The sequence below is a fragment of the Polypterus senegalus genome, chromosome 1 (genome assembly GCF_016835505.1).
Source record: "Polypterus senegalus isolate Bchr_013 chromosome 1, ASM1683550v1, whole genome shotgun sequence".
NCBI classification, from domain to species: Eukaryota; Metazoa; Chordata; class Cladistia; order Polypteriformes; family Polypteridae; genus Polypterus; species Polypterus senegalus.
The window spans coordinates 152,005,732-152,032,354 of NC_053154.1; the positions used below are offsets into that span (position 1 = coordinate 152,005,732).

General features: G+C 34.7%; 1 protein-coding gene across 2 annotated transcripts in view; it reads right to left on the reverse strand.

Annotated features, from left to right (window-relative positions):
• The window catches only part of plod2 (procollagen-lysine, 2-oxoglutarate 5-dioxygenase 2), a 124,004-nt gene that overhangs the window by 18,254 nt on the left and 79,127 nt on the right, over positions 1-26,623 (reverse strand). Inside the window, exons 5-14 of one of the 2 annotated variants that reach the window (XM_039760547.1) lie at positions 19,904-20,016; positions 18,459-18,522; positions 18,239-18,336; positions 17,505-17,606; positions 7,865-7,990; positions 7,646-7,767; positions 6,588-6,692; positions 5,926-6,051; positions 4,406-4,547; positions 3,432-3,494 (exon numbers count right to left, since the gene is read on the reverse strand). In XM_039760547.1, coding sequence (XP_039616481.1) covers positions 3,432-3,494; positions 4,406-4,547; positions 5,926-6,051; positions 6,588-6,692; positions 7,646-7,767; positions 7,865-7,990; positions 17,505-17,606; positions 18,239-18,336; positions 18,459-18,522; positions 19,904-20,016 — 1,061 coding nt within the window. The remainder of the gene's footprint in view (positions 1-3,431; positions 3,495-4,405; positions 4,548-5,925; positions 6,052-6,587; positions 6,693-7,645; positions 7,768-7,864; positions 7,991-17,504; positions 17,607-18,238; positions 18,337-18,458; positions 18,523-19,903; positions 20,017-26,623) is intronic. The other variant, XM_039760552.1, reaches the window with a different exon arrangement.

Genomic DNA, 26,623 nt, shown 5'->3' on the forward strand with positions numbered 1-26,623 from the left:
AACTAAACAGCTGCATATGACTGGCTGTTTCCATTGTTTAAAGTCACAGCAGCTCCAGCAAATGGCTAAATATGCATGCAAATTTGCCATGTGGCGCTGCCCTGCCAGATCATAGGGATCAACATTATATATCGGTAGTACTCATAATATTCTCATTATGATCACAGAGGCTAGCGTATTGATCGGGTCATGACATTGTGAATGCTGGAAGCAGCTTGACAAATATTGTGCAGTATGCATCAATTAAAGTCCTGCATATGGCTGCTACAGCTCTATGATGTCATAGTGAATTCACAATGCATCATGGGTAATTGGAAAAAAAAATGTTTGACTAAGACAGCCACAAGGCAAAATTATAAGAAATATTCAGCAAACAAGGTCACCAGTGAATACAGCATATTTGCAGTGAAAAACAGTTTTGTGAATTTCACCGATCCACACTATAACAAAGAATTTATACACAACAATTAACATGTAAAAGAATAAAAAAAAGGTAAATATTAACATAACGATCTGGGTATCTTTTGGCACTGTATGAAGATTTTATTATACAGCATTTATAAAAATTGATTATTAGTAAAAATGGGCAAAATTTTCTAAAATGTTCAACTGAATGTGCTATAGATTTGAACATAATGCAAGAATGCATATAGGTCAAGGTTTGACACAAAAAGATGAGGAGTACATAGGCCTACTGCAGATCCAAAAAAGCATTAGGGAAAAATAAAAACGTACACAGTGTAACAGGAAGCATATTTCAATAGTAGTAGTTTTGTTCAACAGCTTGTTTAAATATAAAAACATAAAAATTTCACTACCTTCTGTAATATAAATATTTTTGTCAGAACTGATATAGCAGAAGCAGTAATGGTAAAATAAAGTCCATAATATAATTGGCACATTATGTTGACCACTTGAGGTTGTCACTAATTCTATTGTGATTTACCCTAGTTTTCCTTTATTGCCTATTAGAAGAAACAAATGCCACCACACATCAATGGATTGATAATGTAATAGTTTAGTGAGGGCAAATAAATGGCATACTCAACTAAAAACATTCTTCACCAACAAAATACTAATCTTCTCAATTTAAAACAGCTTCTGGAATGAATTAATCATTCCCTGGAACATGGCTTGCATGTTGAGAATGATGATGTCAGTGATGGAAACAGCAGGCTAACTGATTCAGTTTACAGTGGCTATAAATGGTTTCATGCTCTAATTACTACATGGACTACCCTCAACATCACTGGACAACAGCATGCAAAGATAAAGAATGTAGGCTTGATCTATTTGAAATGCATTTGGTACTACCTATAGGTCATGCATCTGACATTTATAGTACTTGTTCATTTCTGACATCCCTATTGCAAGATTCCCATTTAATTAGAACAACACTATTAACACACAATTAAAGTACTAAATTGAATATACATATGTCATATAGTACATATGATTTATATTTATTTATTGATATCAGCTGCCAATCTAAAATTCATTAAAATTCTTATTAAAATCTTAATCTTGTATAACACAATATCCTAAGAGATAAAAAGTTTTATAAGTAATCATTAATGGTATATGGCAAAACCAACAATATATTGAATATAAACTGGCATATATTCATTAGGTATATTATTCATAATCACTCTTTCTTCAAATTAAATTAATTAATAAAATTAAGTTGACTTTTCTGCCATTAATAAAGTCTTAAAATGACAATGAAGCACATAAACTGTTTCCACCAGGTGTTGATACCAAGCATTGTACTTTTAACTTGGATCCATATGTCAGTCAAGCAATAAATGCTACATTTATATCCAGGGCAAAGATATTTACATTAAAAAGTGTACTTGACTACATATAAAAGTTTTAGGGTTTGTGTCCTAACATTCTGACGGATTTTCTACCTTTTTTCAACTAGTCCTACTAACTTAAACATTTCAAACTTACTTTTTATTAGCCCTTATTTATGGCATCTGAGATTCAGTTTTATTTTTTTTATATTATTGGAGTGTGTAGATTCATCTAATCATCCAAATAAGACAGCAGTTTTAGGATTCTATGTCTACAAACAATTTACAGAATATACTTCAATAATCTGAAAGAATAAGCTATGCTTCTTATATATAAACATCGCTAACATTGGCAAAATGGTATCCCTTCAACTTTCCTCCCACTGCTAATACACAAGCGAGGTGAGCACATCGGCAAAATGAAACCTCCGAAGAAAGACAAAGTCACTAAGCCGCTAACATCGGCAAAATGGTTCTTTTTAAATTTTCCTCCCACCGCAAATGCACAAGCGATTACAGCACGTTGGCAAAACAAATGCTGCTAGGAGAGAGATGCCCAGAGTAGTTCCTTTCAATTACCTGACATCTCTACATTTAAATTTTTTTTCTGACGATTTCAATAGTTTCTAGGACCCCGAGCTTTAAACAGCATGGGCTTACACAGCTAGTAAATAATAAAGCACATAGAGCAAAGCCACAAACTGACTATATAGAGTTTACAAAAAGCAGTAAGTTTCATTGACATTTTTCATGTAAATCTTTTCACGCACAAGAAACCTTGTTTCTTGAAGAAGAAGAAGAGCAGCAAGAATTCATGGAACGTTTTTCTTTAGTCTCCCTCCATAAACATGTATCCCATTAAGACTTGGGTGATGTTCTATAAAATATTACTTTAATGGATAACTATATTCCAACCCAAGCCTTGACCATGATCATTTTTGTAACAGCTACATATTTAAAAAAGAAACAAAAAAAAAAAAATGTTTCAGACAAAACATAAAATTGTGAACTTCATTTTTTAATAAATCACTAGGTTGATTTAGTAAATGGATGGATGGATGGATTCATTTAAATGACAGCATCTGCTAAGATTCTAGTTCTTGTTAGCTGCAGTGGGTGCCTAGTCCCAGCCCTGTTGTGCTTTATTGTTTTAAAGGCAGTGTCTTCTTTCTTGAGAGGTAGAACATATTCTATAAATGCTTCAGGTAGAATTGACCCTGGTTGCTACATTGAAGATAAAACAATACAAACACACACACACACATACAAACATATGGTATATTAATATACAGTATGTATAGGATACAAATACACATACTGTATATATTGAATAGTAGATTTTATTATTAACTACATTTACTAATTGTAAGTTGAAAAGATGAGTCAGGAAGTGAACTTTGTTAATAAAAAAAAAATGAAACCACATGGTTTCCTGTTACCACTTTTAAGGAAACCAGGTACTTTTGGCTGAAGAATATAGAAAATATACATCAAAAGTGCATATTTTTCTAAAAAAACCCAAAAGATTTTAAATGTTTCAGCTAGCAAAAAGGAAGCAATCTGCAGCAAGAATGACAAATTTATAATTAATTTAACAAAATAAAACTCTATAAAATAATTAAAACAAAATAACACCTTTGGGGGCCTGAGCATATGGAATGATTCCGGAGAAGGGGAGTCTTTTTCCCTTTGTATTGTCTAAAATGAAGGAGAAGCACCATGTAAGTCGTGTAACATTTGTTAATATTTTTGTCAAACCCCTTTTAAGAGGGGGAGAAAAAAGAAATTCTAAATAAAGAAAAGATGATGTATTAAAGCTGACAGGGATGCCATGTATGTTTATGGATCATGGGACATGCAGCCAGCAAGCAAAGCTGGAATTGTAGGCCATAACCTGTAAGACAACAGTAACACCCTCATGTTGCACCTTGCAATTCAGTTGCTGCCTTATATTCAAAAGCTTGCAGCACAAAATAAAAAAGCAATGAATGAAAAGTCAGAGGTGATAGTCAACAATTAACTCTAAAGCCAGCTGCATGGCCTCATTGGCTTAATGCAAGCAATTGGCAAATAGAGACAGGGAGGCAGAATGATGATGAAGGTGACAAAACAAGAGTCCGTATACCAACAAAAAGAAAGAGTTCATGCCTAGAAGAGAAAATTTCACATTTATGCATGCATATGTTTTTTTGTATTTCATTCCATCAGTGTTATATAAATTTAAGAAACAACAAATTATTGGCAGACAGTTCACAGTAATACTTCTATTTTCAGTTTATTTAATTTTCAGCAAGATAAAACACAATAACTTCTTTACCATGCTATTTTATGATAACTATTTTGTATATATACTAATGCACGAATGTCAAACTGGTTTAACAAATATTATTAATGCTTACAGGTATAACTTAAAAAAATATATTCCAAGGATGTCTTTATAGAAATACATATCAGTTTTCATTTTATACTGTGCTTTTTATATCATGAGCTATCACAGAGTGTTTTACTTAATTAATGGCTTTAACCATGCAATTATTGTTCACTGCTCTCATTAATTCCTGTGAAGCAGCCATCTAATCACCTGAATTATGTATCTGGCCTTTGCTTACCAAATCCCGCACATTTCTGCAGAGTGCCATGTCAGGATCCAGCTTCTCAAGCACAAAGTAGTTTCTCTCTTTTAATTCACTTCTAAGAGTCTCGCCCTTAATTAGGTAGACGTGGGCCATGTAAGGAATGTTCCACACACCACTAATGAAAAAGCATAAACTGTAGCTTTAATGTACATGATTCACACTTTCTGAAGAAAAAGGAAATTAACTTTTCATTGAATATTTCCAACCACAAGAACACCATGATCTAACATCATTTTAATTTTTAATATAAAAAATTAAGAACATATGCAAAATATCAAGTAACTCTTCTAAACCACTGTAAAAAGATACTTGCAAGCATCTGATATTCATACATAGAAATGGAGTGATAAGTAATATTAATCATACACTTGAATATTTGAATGAATTGACATCTGACAACTGGGAGGATATTGCATTAAACTGAATTCACTGCAATGGTATGACAACCATTACAGGACTTTGATTGCATGGAACATTATCCTTTTGAAAAGCACCAATTACAGGTAAGTAGCCGAATGCATTTATACGTTGCACCTGGTTGGCAATGATGTTCAAATACCCTGTGTTATTCAAATTTTGCTCTTATATAAATAGAACATGTGAAATGAAATCGTATCACACACCATTTTACAACCACAGTTAAAAACTTTTGCCCACTACAGTATGGCTCTATGGATGCATCAGGAACTGCAAGTTATTACACTGGAAATATACTTCTAATTCTTAAGTGTTTGTGTTCTATAGTACAAAAAAAGCCTCTTTGTTTTTTGCTACCAAAAGAAGAATGCAAATGGTTGAGTTAGCTACAGCAGATCACATTGTGATACAACCAATTCAGATATGCTACTTTTGGCAATACAGTTACAGTCAACAGTTAGATTACTGAATTTAGCCTCTCACTTAATTCTAAACAAGTCATATCGGCTTGCATTGTCTCATTTAACCAGCAGTCTGTTTCTGACTACAGCACTGCCAGTGGATGACTTCTCAGTTGAGGCCTATTGATATACCCATTATAATATTGTACCTGGAACCCCAGTCTGGATACATTATTGTCAGGACATCTAAGGTCCTCTATCCTTCTACAGTCTAAGGAACATGAATGTTTAGTGTCTCCCTTTATCCCTGTACAGCAGTTATGACTTATAGGTATATGCCAGTTTTCATTGTTTGCGCACTGCATGATTCTGCTACCAATGGAGAAACAGATTAAGTGGGGAAAAAACATGTAGCTAATAATGTGGACATGCAGTATATAAAAGCATCTTACTGTATAACTATCACATTTATTTAAAAAAAAATTCAGTGTTAATGTACTGTACAAGCCAAGGAATTCAGATGATTAAGTCAAAGTAATTTTCTTTAAATATATTTTTTAAAGCATGGCAATTTTTAGAAATGTTTTGTATATGTACAGTATTTATCAATTTTGGTCAGTTCCTTTCCTTTTTTAATAAAAATCCTTGTAGAATATAAAATAACTCAAAACTTACACACGTTTTCCTTGAACAATATCAATATAATCTTCGGATCGAGCATAATATCCATCCAGGCTTAAAGCACCCCAGAAGTTAGACCACAGTTTTCCATGGCGGGTTACAAGTGGACCAATTATTTTTCTATAGGAGAAACAATATTACTTTGACAAATACTAATTATATTATTTTAAACAGTAATATTATATGCTATGGGAGCCTTACAATTATATAACAAAAATGAAAGATCTAGCAATCAAACACAAAAGCCAGATGTAAAAAATAACCTTTGCACCTCATAGTTTGCTTGTGTAATTACTGTCAGAATGTTTCTTTACATCTGTATAAATAATGGCATAAGTTGCTTGCAATGGGGGCCATCTGACTGTGTTAATTTGAGAAAAAAAGCCTCATGAATTCTGAGCTGTTTCACTAGTCATCATGAAACCATATGGTAAACATTCATTTGTGCTTTTTAGGTTTCCCACCACGATGAGCTCATGTTCATCTGCTCAGACATTGATGGCACAATTTATATTGGTTAAAAAGATTTTTTAATATGCACAATTGCTCATTACTTGCAAATGTTTTTAATGTGAATAATAATTAATGAAATGTAAATCCTATTGGTATAACAAACTATAACAGGCTTGCCATGTTTTGCCCCAATACTGCATTACCTGTTTTGCTCAATTAATAACTTCAGAGTCTTTGGGTTTGTTAGAACGACATCTGCATCAATACTGAAATAATAGTCACAACTTTCATCCTGTCGACAAAGGTCCCTGTCAAAAAAAGAATACTATAAGCATACAAAAGCATATTCATCGTAATTTTTCTTGGTATTAAAACAGAATGCTAATTATCTAAATTTGAAATAAAATGTTATATTATGGCTAATAGAATCAAGTTACAGATTGTGATTTTGGGGTTTAATTCATTTTCAGTGCTTGCTTTTTACTTTGAACTTAGAACTAATTCTTCACAGACCAAAGCAAAGCAAATGTATCTGCACTTAGGATATTGGAGTAATGATGTGAGGAGGATGTATGTATATGGAATAGAACATTACTGAGGCAGGGTTTTAAAAAGGCTGGATTTTCTCCTTATTAAACTTATTGAAAATTTGCTTCATTTGAGAAGCATACACCTATGTTCATTCACATATGTTTGATCAATTCAACACACAATTTCAAGGAAAACAAAGTTATCTCCAAAAATATAACTGGGCTGAGTGACAGTTCATCTTAAAATCTTAGTGTAGTCAAATAAGAGGGGAAACATTTTTTTGATTTACCCATATTTTAAAAAATACTCTGTGTGGAGGGGAATTTAAAGCTTATAAGGAGATTAGGTGGTGTATCTGAAAGAACTTGGGTCTTATATTTAATCGTAAGGTTAAGTCCCTTGACTACATGATTTTAAGTTATTTTTTTTAAATACACTAAAGCTAGACTGAACTGGAAGATAATGCTAGGTTAAAGCAAACGTCAGCAGTTATGCTGCAATTGAACTGCTCTTTTGTTATTTAACCCAGGCAATTGGTCTGTCTGAAAATGTACATAATATTTCGTAGATCTGTGTAACTATCCAAACCCCACTGATAGGTAAATTCTAAATTATTTTAAATCCTTTTAACTATAGTAAGAGACTTCTTAAAGCACTTGTAAATGTACGCACTACACATAGCTAAAATCCAGCAAAATTTAAAAAATCTTAAATGGTTCCAAAACCATACATTCCCATATTCCTTGCTTCTCCTTGGCTCAGATTTTCCTCGGGGCCAACAATTTTAAAGCTCTTAAAGGCATTCCGGTTTTGCTCCCAAAACCTCTGAGTATGCTTTTCATGGTAAACTTCCTGTTGAAAGAAAAAAAATAGAATTTGGGACTAGTCAAAAGAAAAATAGACCTGTTTACTGATGTAGGATGCAGTACATTAGCCAATGCAAACTTACATTATTGTGGAGGAAAATGTAAATTTTTTCTTTAGGATAATCCAGATTCAAAAGTCTTTCAAAAAATTCTGGTACAAATGGTGTTGCTTGTTCAATAAATATACCAATCGTAACTGTGGGGTACTCCTGAAAATAAATCAAACACATATTATATAAACTAAATGTTATTGGGATCATACGACTGCAAGAGAGGCAAAATTAAATTGCCAGAGAGCGTCGTATTTCCAAAAACAAAGGCTTAGATAGAGTATGGCAGCCCCACTTTGCGACTCTGCAGAGTAAACAACATTTAATCACCCTTCCATAAAGAAAAGTACAGCTATGGGGAAACTTTCAGACCAAAACATTCATTCTTCCATTATCTGAACCTACTTATATACAAGTATTTGTCCAGTTACTGAACCCACTTAAACATATTCAGGTTTGAGGAGAACAATAATCCATCAAGCAGCATTAGGCATAATTCATACAACTCTACATATCGGGCCAGTCCATCACTGACACAATCACATACACACTACTAAACTTAGTACTTTAATAGTACATTTTCCTAAAAACTGTGAGTCTTTGGAAGGTTATTTTCCTCAGGAGCTGTATCAAATGAAGTTTCTGAATTAGCTATACCATCGTATGTCTTTTGCTAGCTAAATTTTTAATGCCATACTTTTCACCTTTGGTAATATAAAAAATATCATCAAACGTTTTGTATTTTCTCGACATATGATATGCATGTATGTATAAGATATGTAACTGTATACTGAATATGAAAACAAAGGCTGCATGTTATTGCATTTGTTGTTACTTTCTTATCTGTGCAAATATTCTGAAGCTGCATTCTGTAAAGTAATACTTTGATCTGAAGTGGATTATTTAATCAATAAGCTGAATTCATTAATCAGTGGGTTTTCTTCAACCAAGTGCACTCCTGAAGATAAGAAAATGTCCAGGGGCCTCATGTATAACGCCGTGCGTAGAACTCGCACTATAACATGGCGTAAGCACAAAAGCCGAAATGTGCTTACGCGACAGAAAAATCCAGATGCAGGAATCTGTGCGTACTCCAACTTTCACGTTCTTCCGTTACATAAATCCCGATCAGCATGAAAAGTAACGCTCGTGCACGCGCATTATGTAACGCCCCAAATCCTCCCAGAATTATGCCTCTTTGAATATGCAAATGAATATAAATCGCCCTTAAGCTCAGCCTTCTGTGAAAAGACAATAGGAAAAGCACGGAGGAAAATATAAGAATTTCAGCGAATACCAAGTGGAGGCAAATGAAAAACATACTATTTGTTCAAATTAACCGTGGTATAATCAACAAAAAGAAGATGATTGAGTGACATAGTGTGTTGGAGAAACTTGAAAGCTCACGTTCACAAAATTACACAGTGCCGGAATAAAAAAGAAGTCACATATCAAAGTCGCCGTGAAAAGGCGAGTTGTAGCCCACTGTCTGAGTGTCATATGAAAGTTTATTAGGGTACAGAGAAAAAAAAGGCACTCAGTGGGGAAAAAGCACGAAATGTAAACTTCAATCTCGACATTTCCACTTTAATCACATAGTTTATTTTGTCATTAAAGTAGAACATCATAAACTTCATCTTAAAATCGTTTCATTAACCAGTTTCTCAAATCACATCGTAATTAAAGTAGCACGTTAAATGTTTTGTTTTGTATTTGATCTTCTATGTGCTCTATGTATGTGAATTACTACTTGCTTCTTAAACCGGCTCTCTCTTCTTCCGACTGGACACAGAATCCATTATATTCGTGATATTACAGTTCTCTGAATAACTAAAATACTGAGATGTATACGTGATATCATTTTCATGATGATAGGAGTTAAAGCACGTTATTAAACATGAGTTTCACGGCGCATTGATTGTGTGCGATCTTCTATGAAATAATTTATTGCAGCAGTACTCAGGGGCGGCTCTAGGCTTGTGGTGGCACTGGGCAGAGGAAGAATCGGTGGCTCCTTCGCCCGCCAATGTCAGTAAGGTAGCTTATGCACTGTGGATGGCCACGTCCGTTGCAGACACTGCATAGCCGTGCTCATGACACAAGCATTTAACTTTTGCCGAAATTTGTTGCTGCGTTTTTAGCTGTGTTGTTATTTTCTCTTTCTGTTTTATATTCAATATATATTGGCAGAGCCACCACTGCAGTCCTTGCTTTTCTTTCCCCAAATACCCAATCAGAATTGGGGAGCGCCGATTCTTCAAAACGTTTAAGGAACATTGAAATATCTTCGTAGTACATGTTTAATTATTCTATCCTTCACGACACTCCCAGTGAAGAATACAGAGTATTTAAATGAAGTTAAAGTTTTATCTTTATAATATAATAAACATATTTTGCTGCATTTCATCTTAAAAATGATATAGTTATCATATGTAAATACGCGCTTTATAAAGTGGCTCAGGTTGTGCAATATTACAACTGTAGTGCAAGTTTACAGTGGGGTGATTGTACTTATGAGTACAAACAGTTCTACAAGGAGCACTTAATTGAGTGCGTTTATAGTTCTTGGGATGAAACTGTTTCTGAACCGCGAGGTCCGTACAAGAAAGGCTTTGAAACGTTTTGCCATGGCTGACACAGCCTGTACTTGAAGCTGTATACCGATAATTCTCTTTCCGATCAGCTGCTGCTGTGATTCACACTCAGATACAGTCATATAAATACTCTGAGTGGTGCAGTGAGAGTAATATGGAAAAAGATGATCCGCTGTGGCAACTCCTAACGGGAGCAGTTGAAAGAAGAAGGTGCAGTGAGAGTAACAACGCTAAAGCAGTTATGGTATTTGGAATACTATGGCTATTCCCTGGACCATTATATTGTTACAAGTTAATTACATTGATGCGTTACACTAATAAACAATATGCGGTTGATTTCAGTGTATTTATAAAGCCGCGTCAGGAAAATAAGGTGTAACCACACAGGAACAGTAGCACTGCTTTGACGCTGGGTGCCGCCAGTTTGCAAAACCGAGCGGAGAACTTGCGTACGATAAGGTATGAGGTACCGTGGAAAAGTGCTTGGCTTTACGCCAAGTGTAGGTTTTATACATTGTGATTTGAACGTGGAGAAGTTCTTACGCAACATTTCTGTGCGTACGCACCGTTTATACATGAGGCCCCAGGAGATTATACATGCCCTGTATTATCATGGACATTTAAATGTAGTTTAAGCTCTTAACACAATACCTTGAGTATACTATGTATGAAGTTTATCTGTTAGTTATTTTAGTCAACTTATACAATAATTACTGTTAACTATGTTGTTGGTATGAGTATTAGGTATATCTACTTCATTATGCCCCATGTGTACTTTACCTGCACATGGAGAGCTGCTTCAAGGAAAGAGACTTACTAGCTTGGCACAGGAGAAAGTAGGGTGAAATGACACTTTTTACAAGCAGACCAAACAATTGTGCCAAAAATTTCTGCCCATTTGCAAACAACCTAGGAAGAGCCAGTTTTGATTACTGGATTTATCTCCCAATGAAAATCTACCATCACAGAAATGTTAACTTAGGCATCAAAAAAATCTGATAAAGTCACTATGATGTTTTGCATTAACCACTCTACTGTGGTTATAGAATAGTAAAGATGGTAACATGTTTGTCTGTGAGTCAGCAGGATTATAATTTGAGTGTTACCTATATCATTTTTGAAAAAAAATAGTTATCAATATTACTGAGCTGATATAAAAAAATGTAAAGATTAACAATTTATTACCAACAATTGTCTTATAACACAAAAATATTGCCTCACATTGTTCTAAAACATGTAAGATATTCACTCTGTTAAGCCTTTACTTCTGCTGTATCCATTTTTTTGTATGTATTTAATACTATTTTATTATCTAAAAGCATACTAACATATTTTGATTTTCTTTGAAATTTCCAATACCATCTTCTATATTCTGTAATTCAAACTGATTACATTACCAAAGTCCCTTAAGAAAAAAATAACTGCTGCCATCTCTGTCCTGTATTGTTCTTAATTACTTTGAATATCTGTCTTGCTTCTACATAATGATTTAGCTGGGAATTTAAAATTATCACTCCAGTTCATAAGTGGGCCATTATTATTCTATATGTTTAACTATTGCTATACCTACTGTCATGATAACTGTGTTATCAATTTAGAAAACCAAAATGGCTTGCAAAATTCATTCCTTAAGTGCTGGTAATATATAATATATATAATAAATTCATGTATTACTTTATAATGTTTCCATCTGTAGTTTACAACATTTACTTTGCATTATATTATACTATAATTGTATTTACATTTCACCATTAAATGTCAAGGAACATCTCCAAAAAAGCAAACAATACAGAGCTTTTAAATTACACAAAAGATACTGCACAGTATATCCTTGAATGATATTAGCAAGAACAAAGTCTTCAATGGTCTTTTGAAAGACTCAACAAACATTACTTGAGGAGAAGGTTTAGGAAATGCTCTGCCTAATTAAGGACCACTAACATTTTGAATTATGTACTCTTCAGACATGCAATATACAACATGTATGTATGTATTATGCTCCTACTCTGATGATTGTAATAAATTTTTTTTCATTTTGTCTCTATGTACTGACATGCATTATGTAATACAAATTTGATCTTGAACCATTGACATGGGCTGTATGACTTCAAGTAATTCGTATGGAATGACCCTCAGCATATCTACTAAACTTTTCAACAAGTGAACATGACTTATATTTGTTGATGTTCCATAAAAGGGAAGAGTCTGGGCTAAAAGCACCTTGGCTCACTTTCTCTGTTTACTGGAACTTGACCTTTACCCCCTTATTCAAATATGAGTCTGTGAGCGTCCAAGTGTCAAATGAAAGGAACAAGTTATTGAATTTATTTTCCAGTCGAACAACGGAAATTTGTACAAGCAATAGTCAATAAATAATTACAAACTGTGGCTTCTCACTTAAGGTGTTGTTAATAGGTCTATTCGTGAAACATTGCAATAGTGTTAATCGGCAGGCTCTGAAATAATGGGTTACACATAGAAAGAACAGGAGGTTTTATGGCAGTTCTTTAGTTTGTTTAAAAAGTCTAAGAAGTGCTCTACTGAAAGATGTTGACATGGTTTTGCAAAAAAATGAGTTAACAAAAAAGACAGCAATAGATATTCATATTGTAAATATTTTGTCTCAGCTGCTGAATGCTGAAAAGGACAACTTCTTACAAGCTAGCAAGTCTTACGAATTTGTTTTTAACTAAAACAGTTGAAGCAGAAAACTGTAGTCACTGATATTCTACAAGTGTAGGCATGCAAAAGGTATGCTTTTTATTTTAACAAGTCAAGTTAAACTTAATGTATTACATTTACATGTAATTTTATTATGTCCTTTTATTTTTAATATTATTTTTTTGTTTTTATGAGCCAGGAACCAGGCTTCCATTAATTTATAGAATCCTTATTTTAGTTACTCAAAGGAAAATCGATACTTTGCAGATATATTTTGAGCTTTTTATAAGTTAGTGAGATACTGTATTTATCTGATACAAATATAAGTTTTGGCATCACTTTCTTAGATTAGTCTGTCTGAATTAAAACTAATATTTAATTCATATCAATAGTCATAAATATTTGAGAATGTGAATCAGGTATCCTAGATTTTTTAAGTCAGATTAACAAAAAGTATTTCAATGTAAAATATCAAATATATGCAGTGTAATACTTTAATACTATTTAATAGCAAGCATGAATAGTAGAGGTCTATTGTTCTGCTATAAGTGAAGTGTCTGCTTCAATGTGAATGTATAGAGACACAACAGTGACTAATTTTTACTTGACATTGTAAAATTTACCATTAGGCACTGTACTCAACAGTATATTGAATAGTTGTGTAACAGTCATGTGGTCTTTATAGTTTTCATTATAATCATTTGACATCAAATACCTTTCTACATTGGTCTGTTCACATGAATTTGCAGTCAGTGTTTTGGAAAAAGTGTGAAAAAACAAAAAGATGACTGTAAAAACATTAATTAGGCTGGTATTCAACTGGGGGACAGCAACACAAACTAATATATGACCATGCCACCCCAAATTATTATAAAGAACTTGAAATTCACAAAAAACGTAAATATTCCTCACTACAAGCAAGAGACACCAATTTTAAAAAGGGTGTTTCACTAGTAAAATTAATAAATTATTATTATTATAATAATAATAATAATATATAAATACCTTGGTTTCCAACAGGACAAACTTACACAACACAATCAAAATAAATATATTATTACGCAAAAATATAGTTTGTCTTTCACAAACATTTAAAACACACCAACAAGCATGCTGCACAATTTTTTTTTTTTTAATTAATTTTATTACAATCAATACATAGCAATCAAGTTTTTACAAAAAAAGAATTATGTTAAGAACAGATAGATCCCCACCCCTGAGAGAGAGAGCAAGCCAAACGGCTTGTAAAAATACCTAAATTAATAAATTCTCTGTGCTTTATAAACTTATTTTAAAATATTACTGATTAGATCCTGCCATGTTTTGAAAAAAGTCTGTACAGATCCTCTAACTGAGTATTTGATTTTTTCCAATTTCAAATAATATAACACATCAGTTTCCCACTGACTTAAAGAGGAGAGTTTGGGTTCTTCCAGTTTATCAGAATAAGTCTGCGTGCCAACAGTGTAGTGAATGCAATCACAATTTGTTTATCCTTCTCCACTTTAAGCCCTCTGGAAGAACCCCAAACACAGCTGTTAATGGGTTAGGAGGGATTGTGAGTCCAAGGCTGTCTGAGAGGTAATTAAAAATTTTTGTCCAGAATAATGTTAATTTGGTGCAGGCCCAGAACATGTGACCCAGTGAGGCTGGGGCTTGGCTGCAACGCTCGCAGGTTGGATCATGCCCTGGAAACATTTTGAGAGTTTTAGTCGAGACAGATGTGCTCGATATATAATTTTGAGTTGTATAATTGTATGCTTTGCGCATATGGAGCTCGAGTGAATTCTCTGCATTGCTACTTTCCACTCCTTTTCTGATATATTAATTGAGAGATCTTTTCCCAGTGTCCTCTTGGATCTTTGAAAGGAAGGGATTGTAAAATGATTTTATATATTGTAGAGATGGAGTCTAATTCCTTGAAATTAAGCAATATTTTTCCAGCGTGGATGAGGGTGCAAGATGAGGAAAATCTGGAAGGTTCTGTTTAACAAAGTTCCTGATTTGAAGATAGTGAAAGAAATGTGTAGCTGGAATGTTAAATTTGGAATGTAATTGTTCATAGGATGCAAAGACGTTGTCTATATAAAGATCTCTAAGCAAGTTAATTCCAAATTTTTCCAGATATTAAAACTGCATATGTTTGTGAAGGTTGAAAGAGGTGGTTCTCTTGCAGGGTGCCACAGAAAGAAGCTTCTCCGTCTTAAAATGCTTTCTACATTGGTTCCAGATTCTAAGTGAGTGGAGCACAATTGGGTTATTAGTGTATTGCCGATAACGTGTGTTTATTGGAGCACAGAGCAGGAATACAAAGAAGTACTGCAGGATTTTACTTCTATTGCGGTCCATGCCTGTGTATGTTCTTCTATTTGTGTCCAGGTTCTTATCGCCTGTATATTTGCGCCCAGTAATAAAACTGGAAGTTAGGTAGAGCCATGCCGCCTTCTGCCTTTTGTCTTTGTAGGGTCGCTCTTTTGATGCGTGGATGTTTTGAATTCCAAATAAATGAGGTTATTGTTGAATCTAATTGCTTAAAGAATGATTTATTAATGTATATTGGGATGTTTTGAAATAAAAAGGAGCTTAGGAAGAATATTCATCTTAACAGTGTTAATTCTTCCAGCTAGTGTGAGATGAAGGGTTGACCATCTATGCAAGTCTTGTTTAATTTTTTCCATGCAGACGATAAATTTTGTTGATATAGAGCTTTATGTTTACTTGTGATGTTTACCCCAGGTATTTAAACTGTTCTGCAATGATAAAAGGTAGGGTGTCTAATCTAATATTATATGCTTGAGAATTCACTGGAAAGAGTACACTTTTATTCAGATTAATTCTGAGACCAGAGAGCTTTTGAAATTCTGTGAGTGCTGCTAAGACTGCAGGCACAGAATTTTCTGGGTCCGATATATACAGTACCATATCATCTGCATATAATGAGATTTTCTGTTCCAGTCCTTCTCTGCTAATCCCCTTTATCTGATCAGTATTTCGACAATGTATTGCCAGTGGTTCAATGGCAATGCAAACAGCAGGTGACAAAGGGCATCCTTGTCTTGTGCCACGCTCTAGTTTAAAGTAGTCTGAGCAAATGTTATTGATGCAAACTGAAGCTTCTGGGTTAGTATACAGTAATTTAATCCATGCACAAATGTTGGGCCAAACCCAAACTTCTCCAATATAGTAAAAGGTATTTCCATTCAATCATGTGAATGCTTTTTCTGCATCCAATGATAATAATATTTCTGGGGTGTTTGATTTAGTTGGTGAGTATATTACATTAAACAGGCGTCGAAGATTTGAAGATAAGTGTCGGCCCCTAATAAATCCAGTTTGGTCTTGTGATATTACCGAGGGGAGCACTTTCTCCATCCTTCTAGCTATGATTTTAGAGAGTATTTTAACGTCGTTATTCAGAAGTGAAATTGGTCTGTATGATGCACATTGTAATAAGTCCTTATTTTGTTTTGGAAAGACAGTGATTAATGCTTGGCGAAAGGTTTGTGGAAGAATTGGTTATCTCTGGCTTCTGTAAATGTTGCTAATAGGAGGGAGCTAGCTGAGCGGAGAATTTCTTGTAAAACTCTGCAGGGTAGCCGTCAGGGCCTGCTGCTTTTCCACCTTGGAGTGACTTTATAGCATCCAGTAATTCTGATAATGCCAGAGGTTTATCGAGTTCCTCCACACTAAAAGCGTCAATTTGTGGTATCTGTAATGTATCCAGAAATGCATTAGATTGTATATTGTCTTCTTTAAACTCAGTAGTATATAGGGATTTATAGTAGTCTCTAAAAGTGTACATTATATTTTTGTGTTCGATGATTTTATCTCCGTTCGTATTAGTGATTACCGAGATTGCATTATGCATATCTTGCTTGTGAATTTGTTGCGCTAAAAGCTTATTAGCTTTCTCTCCATGTTCATAATAATGATGTCTGGATTTGTAAATTAGATGTTCAGTTTCTTTAGTTGTCAAATGCTGCACAATTAAAGCCATTAACACATATGCCATACCAATACTCATGTATTCCTTTGGAGTTTGTCAGAAACAGACATACAACAGCTCCAAACAGCAAAACACAAACACTAATCACAAAACACAAACAACACCATCCCGAAGCAGCAATATAACTCACTTTTCCATGTGGTAAAGAATGTTACTTATTTTGAAATGTATTTTTGTAAAAGGATTAGACTATTGTCTACGGCTATAAAGTTAAAGAACCCGTTTTTCAGGGGTGGTATCTGCTCATTGTAAAGTATTGTCCTTATTTTATACCCAATGCTGACAAAATAATGAATTGATAAATTAACTGGCTCAGTAAATTATGTTTTTTCTGTGCTTTGTTGTGGTGATAGTGTTGATGTCAAACAGCTGTTGTGAAATTAAAAATAATTATGCATAACTTAGAACTTACCTTTACTTTAGATAAATCAAAGAGATCATTGTCACATATGCCACAACCACTTTTAAAATTCCAGGCATTTGGTATGTAATTTGCAAGGAAGTTCAGGTGTATCTGTCAAGAAAAGAAATGTACTGTATGGATTTCAATACTCTTCATGGCCCTCATTTAAACTGTTTTTTGATCTGCTTAGGTACAGACCATCAGCTCATTGGATAGGTACCAGCACAGCATAATGCACACAGAATAGTACACATCAACATTACAAATGTTCACACCAAAGCCCATTTAGTTGCTTCATTTAGTTTTATAAACATATAAATTGCCAACAAGGATTGGGCAAGCATGAGTTTATATATTCACTGTAAACCAGAACAGTTCCTCTGTAGTTTACTTCAGACTCCCAATGCTTTTTTTGTACTGTTATATATTTGGCCTCACCTAACCCCTACTCAATCATGTTTGTATGGAATTTATATGGAAGTGGTAGCCAAAAATGTCATGTGGGCTTCAATAGCTTTAACTTGTTTTTGTATGTAGTTTGCTATTAGGTTATTATAATAAAATATCTTTAGTTATATGGTTGAAAAAAAAAATAAAAAAACAAGACAGCTGGAGTTATGCTTGATGCCTTTAGTAGGAAAATGGAAATATTTGTTTGACCAGTCCTTTGATGATAATGTCAAGAGCAGTAAGAGTTCACATAAGTTTCCCAAAATAATGTTGCATATGTAGAAGCTACTCACTTTGGTATTTCTGTTGCCATGAATTATAACTGGTAACGTGTCATATAAACTGTTTCTTGCTCTCACTCTTTCAGTGCCAAATTTCAGGAGGACTTCATCTAGAAATAGTAATAAGAAAAAAGGAATAGTCCTTAGTGTACCTTAAAACATTAAAAATTCCTACTAGAAGAATAATCTGTTTTTAAAATCTCACAATCCAGGCATAAAAAATGTAACTCACCAACTGCACCATTAAGATTCTGAAAAATCTGGCACTTGTGATCAAGGGTCATATTTAGGCGTTCCTAAAATTTATAAAGTAACAAATGAAAATGTGCTGTTACTGCCAAGAAAGTTTATGTAAACTTTTAAAAACACAAGAATTTCTTAACCCATTATATTCTCAATTTCAATTTAGGTTATATAATATAATATAATATAATATAATATAATATAATATAATATAATATAATACGCAAACTGTTTGACCTATTGACCTGAAATTTGGTACTCATATGCTACGTGACATCTACTGTTCACTTTCGGGGTGATGATTGACCTCCAAGGTTGTTCCTCTTTTTATTTTTATTTTATTGTAGAATCAACTCTCGGCAGCGGCAAGCAGGGCGGCTGTGTGGCACATGCGTCTGGCGTCCATTCTCATCCCTACCACATTCGCCATCACTTGCTTTACCTCTTCATATCTTAAATCATTCTTGAGGCAGACTGAAGACTTAAGTGCCAGCTTAAGTGAAAAATTAAGGAAAACGTACTAAGTAATTGTAACACAAACACTGACTTAATCAGTTTTAATGCGAAATGCTGATGACGAAATAAGAGAAGAATCGGGCCGCTAGGGTGGAGAAATGAAGAGCTGCTCAGGAAGCAGCAAGCGCTTCAACCTCTGAGTAACGAATGATAAACGTGCAGAGAAACAGTATGAAAACTAGGAATTCTCAAGTCAAGTGGATTCACTGCACGTTATTGTGCAGTGCACCTTTACTGGTATAATATAATATAATATAATATCCATCCATCCATCCATTATCCAACCCGCTATATCCCAACTACAGGGTCACGGGGGTCTACCGGAGCCAATCCCAACCAACACAGGGCGCAAGGCAGGAAACAAACCCCGGGCAGGGCACCAGCCCACCGCAGGGCATAATATAATATAATATAATATAATATAATATAATATAATATAATATAATATAATATAATATAAACTATATTACTATTACAAAAACTCTTGAGTGTGTTGCAATAATCAGAAAAGTAACAGAACTATTAACCTAGCTTGGCATTCCCTTGTTTCATATATACTGCTAGGGCTAAAATTGTGTAAATGTGTAGGTTCAGGTCTAGAGAGCTATGAACTATAACAGGAGCAATATAAACCTGTTACACTAAATTAGATTTTATAAACTGGGGTCAATCTCCAAAAAACATTTTTTTGAAGGAAACCACTGGAATTGTCTCTGATGGTTGTAGATAACTATGGCAATATGCTAAAACATTACAAATTCTAAAACTTTTTCTTCATATTTCATAAAAAATTTGAAGTTTTATTTCATCGTTGATGGAACATGCAAAAGTAAACAAAGTAATAAGTCAAATAATTTCAGTCAAATTGCCATAAAAATAATTACAAATCACCAAATATTTTCCATTGTTTTTTCTTACCCTTTGCAATGGATCAAGATATATTTTGGAGTAAAAAAGCTGATCATCATCATTATCTTGTAGATCCCACTGTTGCACAAGCTGGCTAATATAAGGTGCATATCCAATAATTCCTGCAATAATTGGCAAATGCATTAATTTAAAGTGGATTTGTAGGTCAGATGACTAAGCACTGCCATTTATTTATATAGACAAGAAGAAACAAAATAGGTTAGGCTTTAGATTCTTATATTTACACAGTAAAATTCTTTCAAAATATAATTGCCATTTTTGTGTAATTTTGAAGCTACTGTTTGTAAACTGAAGTTGGTGTCAGCACTGCTCAGAAATAATCAACAATGTGTATGTTTGTGACTACCTTGACAGATACTCTACATTGACTCAATACAATATATTACTGACAGCTGGCACAAAGGGCTGTATGCATTTGCTGTTTAAACAAATAAAGCAGTCACCGGTGGTATGATAGGGCATATTCGCCTTCCTACTGTTGTGAATATGCAGTGCAGACATCCCTGAACTTTGTTTCCATTTTTGTAATGTTTACATGTTTATTTTTGTGTATGTGTATATATTTTTATTCTACAGTACAATGCATATACAATATTGTATTTTGTTTTTTTTTCACATAGTTTCTGCCATTTTGAATCCACATTTGCAGGCCACTTCCTTGTTATTAACAGTTGCTATGCTCATTGTTTGTTAACTGTTGGTGAGATCGGTAGCACATTATCATTCTCTGCTTATATAAGATTGTGGCACCCAACAGCATGTATATGAGTTTTGGATTTTCTTAAAAAATAATTTATTTCTTCAGTGGTAATTTGAGGCAATTAAGGTGAAGTAGTGATAGGATATTTGTCAATGTTTTGTTTCACTATGAAGCTGGCTCAGAGTCTCTAGGTTTGTTGGTTTCTTTTTTGCTGGTTCTTCAGTATAAGACCATAGCCTCTATTGAGATAAAGGGGATTATCAGAGAAGGACTGGAACAGAAAGTTTCTCTATATGCAGATGATATGGTACTGTATATATCAGACCCACAAAATACTGTCCCTGCAGTCCTAACAGCACTAACAGAATTTCAAAAGATTTCTGGTCTCAGAATCAATTTGAATAAAAGTGTGCTCTTTCCAGTGAATTCTCAAGCATACAATATAAGATTGGATACCTTCCCTTTTATCATCGCGTATCAGTTTAAATACCTAGGGGTAAACATCTAGCTAGCTGTGTGGAAAAAAATTAAGCAAGGCTTGCATAGATTGTCAACCCTTCATCTTACTTTAGCTGGAAGAATTAACATTGTTAAGATGAATAATCTTCCTAAGCTTCTCTTTTTTTTTTCAAAACATTAAATATACATTGATAAATCATTTTTTAAGAAATCTTTAAATGCCTTTCAGACATCTTAGATGTCACAATCCCTCCTAATCCACTAAGAGGAGTGTTTGGTGTATAGTACTTCCAGACGGACTTAAAATGGAAAAGGACAAACAAACTGTGGTTGCCTTTACTACACTACTGGCACGTAGACTTATCTTGCTCAATTGGAAGAATCCTAACTCACCTATTCTAAGTCATTGGGTAACTGATGTTTTATAATATTTGAAACTGGAAAAAATCTAATTTGCACTTAAAGGATCTGTACAAAACATTTTCAAAACCTGGCAGGATCTAATCAATAACATTTTAGAATAAGCATTTAAATTGAGGAAGCAGTTTCTCTCCCCTCTTTTACTCCATTAATCTCTATTCATTTATTATTTTATCTATTCATTTGTCTTTACTAGCATAAAGTTTTAGATAGATAGATTGAAGAGTCGCATAGTGTGGAGGAGGAACGATCTCCTCAGTCTGTCAGTGGAGCAAGACAGTGACAAAAGTCTGTCACTGAAGCTACTCCTCTGCCTGGAGATGACACTGTTCAGTGGATGCAGTGGATTCTTCATGATTGACAGAAGTTTGCTTAATGCTTAATTTTATACTGCTGGCCTAGCTCTCTTTCTCTGGGGTTGGGGTTGATTTGTTTCAAACCTTTTTTTTCTTTTTGTAAAACTCGAGTTATGTGTAAGGAGTGTTATTTGATTTTAAAAAATTCAATAAAATTAAAATATATAATTAAAAAAAAGACCCTAACCTATTTCATCAACAACAATATTGACTGTTCATTTTGGGCTTTTCCTTTCCTAATCGCACTTCTTCAATTTTGACAAAGCCATTGTGGGTTTATGTGAGATCTAAAAACATTCAAACACACATCACTATCACTTTATCTAACATCATGATTTGAAATTGTGGAAAGAAATTAAAAGGCAAACTGCACCTAAAAAATGCCATTTACTTAGTAAAGTAAAATAAACAGGGTGCTTAATGACTATTTTTCCCTTTATGTCAAGATTCATTCCAAGTTTCTTTATGTAATACTGTACATTGAAAGTAGTGAAGCAGGCATACACTGTGTGACTATATGTGACTTATTTGACAACAAAGTGACTTGATCAAAGACATCCAGACACCAGCTTGAAAAGTTCAACATGTAATCTTGAATGCAACTCTACATCTGCTTAGTCAACAAACCATTTTTTTTTTTTTTTGCTCTGTCTTCATGCTGCATGGTTAGCATCCTAGTTTTACATCCTAGTTCTGAAATCTGAGAATTCCTAGTAAAGGTTTGGGATAACTAGCCTCAAAACACCCACTAAAGATGCATTGTTCCACTGCACTCATGAACTCCAATGTCATGTAATGTGCCAGGCACCAGGTACCCTTTTTAGGGAGTCTTTATGTGACAAGCAGTCCGGGACTTGTGTTTCCTCTTTACCATCTGTAAGCATATTTAAAATAATGTAGCCTATTATTATACTTTCACTACTGTATAGTTCTACCTATATAAAAACTAAAAGTATAAATTGAGATAATTGAATCCAAACAATAGTTCTTTAAGCACCTTTCTGGGAATTACACTTCTGTGTCCTGTATTTGACAATATAACAGTGTGCTACAAAGCTAACATTCACTAACAGAGGCCAGGTGTTAAGAGTCTTACTTTTGCTTGATACTTCTTTCTTATGATCTCTGGGCTGCCTTTTTCGTTCCGTTTAAAAAGCAGTTAGACTCTGTGCAGGCTCTTCATTTTGATCATTCTCTTTGTGTAGGGTATCACAAAATCAGGATCAAAACATGCTCATTTAACCTCCATCATTATTTTTTGGTTCATCTAAATTAGCAAAGACTGGGTTATGCACCCTGAAGTACTAAGTTTGTTTGATAGTATGGTGAAGCTAAGCTGATAAATTAATATTTCACTGTAAGTCTTTTCAATAGGTATAAGCACTTTGAAGAATACACAGTGAAGTTCTATATAAAATAATCATGGGCAATTTGAGGTGACATGATTACCTAGGTATATTTGTTGAACTTGTGACCTCTTCATACAAGTTCCTCTTTTTTCCCAAAGCAGACCAAAACTCTCAATGTTCTAATGTGAGAATGGCATTTAGAAAATGGTTCAGACAATTGCACAGACTTTCCAAAAGTCTGAGAACTCTTTGAAGCTTTGCGATTTTGGGTGAGGTCCCATTTGTAATAGCTGGAAATTGTTCTGAGTTTCTAAACTAAGGGATGAAAACAGTGTAGGACTTATTAGTATGTCTGGCATTTTATAGCTCAATACGGTAATCTGTAGTTACGCTAAATTGTAGGGTTTCACTATGCCATGGGTAGTGGTAGTACATATGGTACCATCATTAAGAGGCCCTTGTATCTTATTCAATGAGACATTTAAGCAGAGATATGTCAGAGCTGACGTGAAGAAATGGAAAGGGAATAAATGATGAGGAGATGAAAATAAAGTTAAATTACAAAGCATATATGTAAGGTTTTCACTGGAAAACCACAACTAAGCACGACCGGGCTAAATCAGAGGTAGAAAGCATAAATGAAGGCACTGTATACCGTAACGTGGAAAAACTCATTGTGGCTTTACAATTTTAGAAAGGGCGAGGCTGCTTCTTGAAGATTGCTAGACAAGTAAAGGACATCATTGTATTTTGTTTTTAGAAGACCTACTGTTTTGAAACTATCATTTGTTCTGTTTTAGGGGTTGGTTTTGTATTTATAACTTCTGAAGATACTTACATGAAACAGACAGCCAAATTATCTGTGCTTTCCCATACTTGGGTTGATCTGTACAAGATTCTGCACCTGGACTGAATTACTCACACCAGTTGGCAGCTCAAGTTTCCTGTTAACTCCTATCTATTCTTCTGAAATGCAACTTATCATACCCCTGCAGTTTATATACTGTATATCTTCATCTATGTGCTTCTAACAGGGAGAGATTTATGGCAATGCTTTACTGAACATTGCAAACAGCAGTCATATATTAGGTTCTTGCATTCTCTTTTATTTTCCTTTGAGTGAAATGGAACAGACCTAGCAGCACTCAGTGTGGCACCGTACAATGACCAGAGATATCCATATCTATATCAGTACAGTCACAAACAATATGTTACTGTCACTACTTTTGTTCAGGAAGGTAGCCAGGCCAGTGTCAAAGCACACAAAAAATGTTTGTTTGTAATCAAAAACACAGTTGTGACTTTTTAAGGCCAATCTAAAAAATATTTGTTAGATGATAAGTAATTAAAAAAGTATACAAATCCACTGTTTTTGTCATTTACCACCTGTTTAAGTCTGATTTGTCAAAGTTTTTTTCCACAATCTACAAAAACCGTAAGCGTAAGCTTTTTGCCATCAGAATATCGAAAAATAAACACTGATAAGATTTTACTAGGCCTAAAAAGTATGTGAGAAAAGTATATATAAAATTACAAGCTTAATTATATAAAATGTCTTTAACATTACATATGTATATTGCCTGAAAAGTGGTAGAAATAGTACTGCCTGGCACCAGGATTCTTGGACAAAATCTTCAGGCTTAAGATTTAACAAATATATAAACTTCTCAAAAAAATTGAAGGAACACTTTGAAAACACATGAGATCTCAATGGGAAAAAAAATCAAGCTGGATATCTATACTGATACTGGGTAATGTGTTAGGAATGAAAGGATGCCACATCATTTGATGAAAATGAAAATTATCAACCTACAGAGGGCTGAATTTAAAGACACCCCAAAAATCAAAGTGAAAACATGATGTGGCAGGCTAGTCCATTTTGCCGAAAAATCATTGCAATTGCAATTCAAAATTATACTCGGTAGTTTGTATGGGCCCCACGTGCTTGTATCCATGCCTAACAACATTGGGGCATGCTCCTAATGAGACGACCATGGATGGTGTCCTGGGGTACCTCCTCCCAGATCTGGACCAGGGCATCACTGAGCTCCTGGACAGTCTGAGGTACAAGCTGGCGGCGTCGGATGGACCGAAACATAATGTCCCAGAGGTGTTCTATTGGATTTAGGTCAGGTGAGCGTGGGGGCCAGTCAATGGTATTAATTCCTTCATCCTTTAGGAACTGCCTGCATACTCTTACCACATAAGACCCACTGGAACCCAGGACCCACTGCACCAACATAGGGTCTGACAATGGATCCAAAGATTTAATCCCGATAACTAATGGCAGTCAAAGTGCCGTTGTCTAGCCTGTAGAGGTCTGTGCGTCCCTCCATGGATATGCCTCCCCAGACCATCACTGACCCACTACCAAACCGGTCATGCTGAACAATGTTACAGGCAGCATAACAGTCTCCACGGCTTCTCCAGACCCTTTCACGTCTGTCATATGTGCTCAGGGTGAACCTGCTCTCATCTGTGAAAAGCACAGGTTGCCAGTGGTGGACCTGCCAATTCTGGTATTCTATGGCAAATACCAATTGAGCTCCATGGTGCTTTGCAGTTAGCACAGGGCCCACTAGAGGACATCGGGCCCTCAGTCTGTTTCTGATTGTTTGGTTGGAGAAATTCACACCAGTGGTCTGCTGCAAGTCATTTTGTAAGGCTATGGCAGTGCTCATCATGTTCCTCCTTGCCCAAAAGAGCAGATACCGGTCCTGCTGATGGGTTAAGGACCCCTCTATGGCACTGTCTAGCTCTCCTAGAGTAACTGCCTGTCTCCTGGAATCTCCTCCATGCCCTTAAGACTGTGCTGGGAGATACATCAAACCTTCTGGCACTGGCACATATTGATGTGGCATCCTGGAGAAGTTGGACTACCTGTGCAACCTCTGTAGGGTCCAGGTATCGCCTCATGCTACCAGTAGTGACATTGACCGTAGCCAAATGCAAAACTAGTGAAAAAATAGTCAGAAAAGATGAGTAGAGAAAAATGTCAGTGGCCTTCACCTGTTAAAATATTCCTGTTTTGGGGGTCATCTCAGTTTCCCCTCTAGTACACCTGTTGTTCATTTCATTACACCAAAGCAACTGAAACTGATTAACAACCCCCTCTGCTACTTAACTGACCAGATCAATATCCTAGAAGTTTCACTGACTTGATGCTATACTCTGATTAAAAAGTGTTCTTTTAATTTTTTTGAGCAGTTTATATTGCATATGCCATTTAAATAAGGATGATGAAACAGGGTAGGAAGAAGATCCAATAGGACTGTAAGAGTAAGAATAAAACCAAAACTGGGAATAGGAATAACAATCAATTGGCCAATATGGAAAGAAAATCACCATCAGGTAGTGGTAAGCCCTGTTACATGTAAGTGGCAGCATACATATTGTATTACTTACTATAAGTGTAATGTGCAGA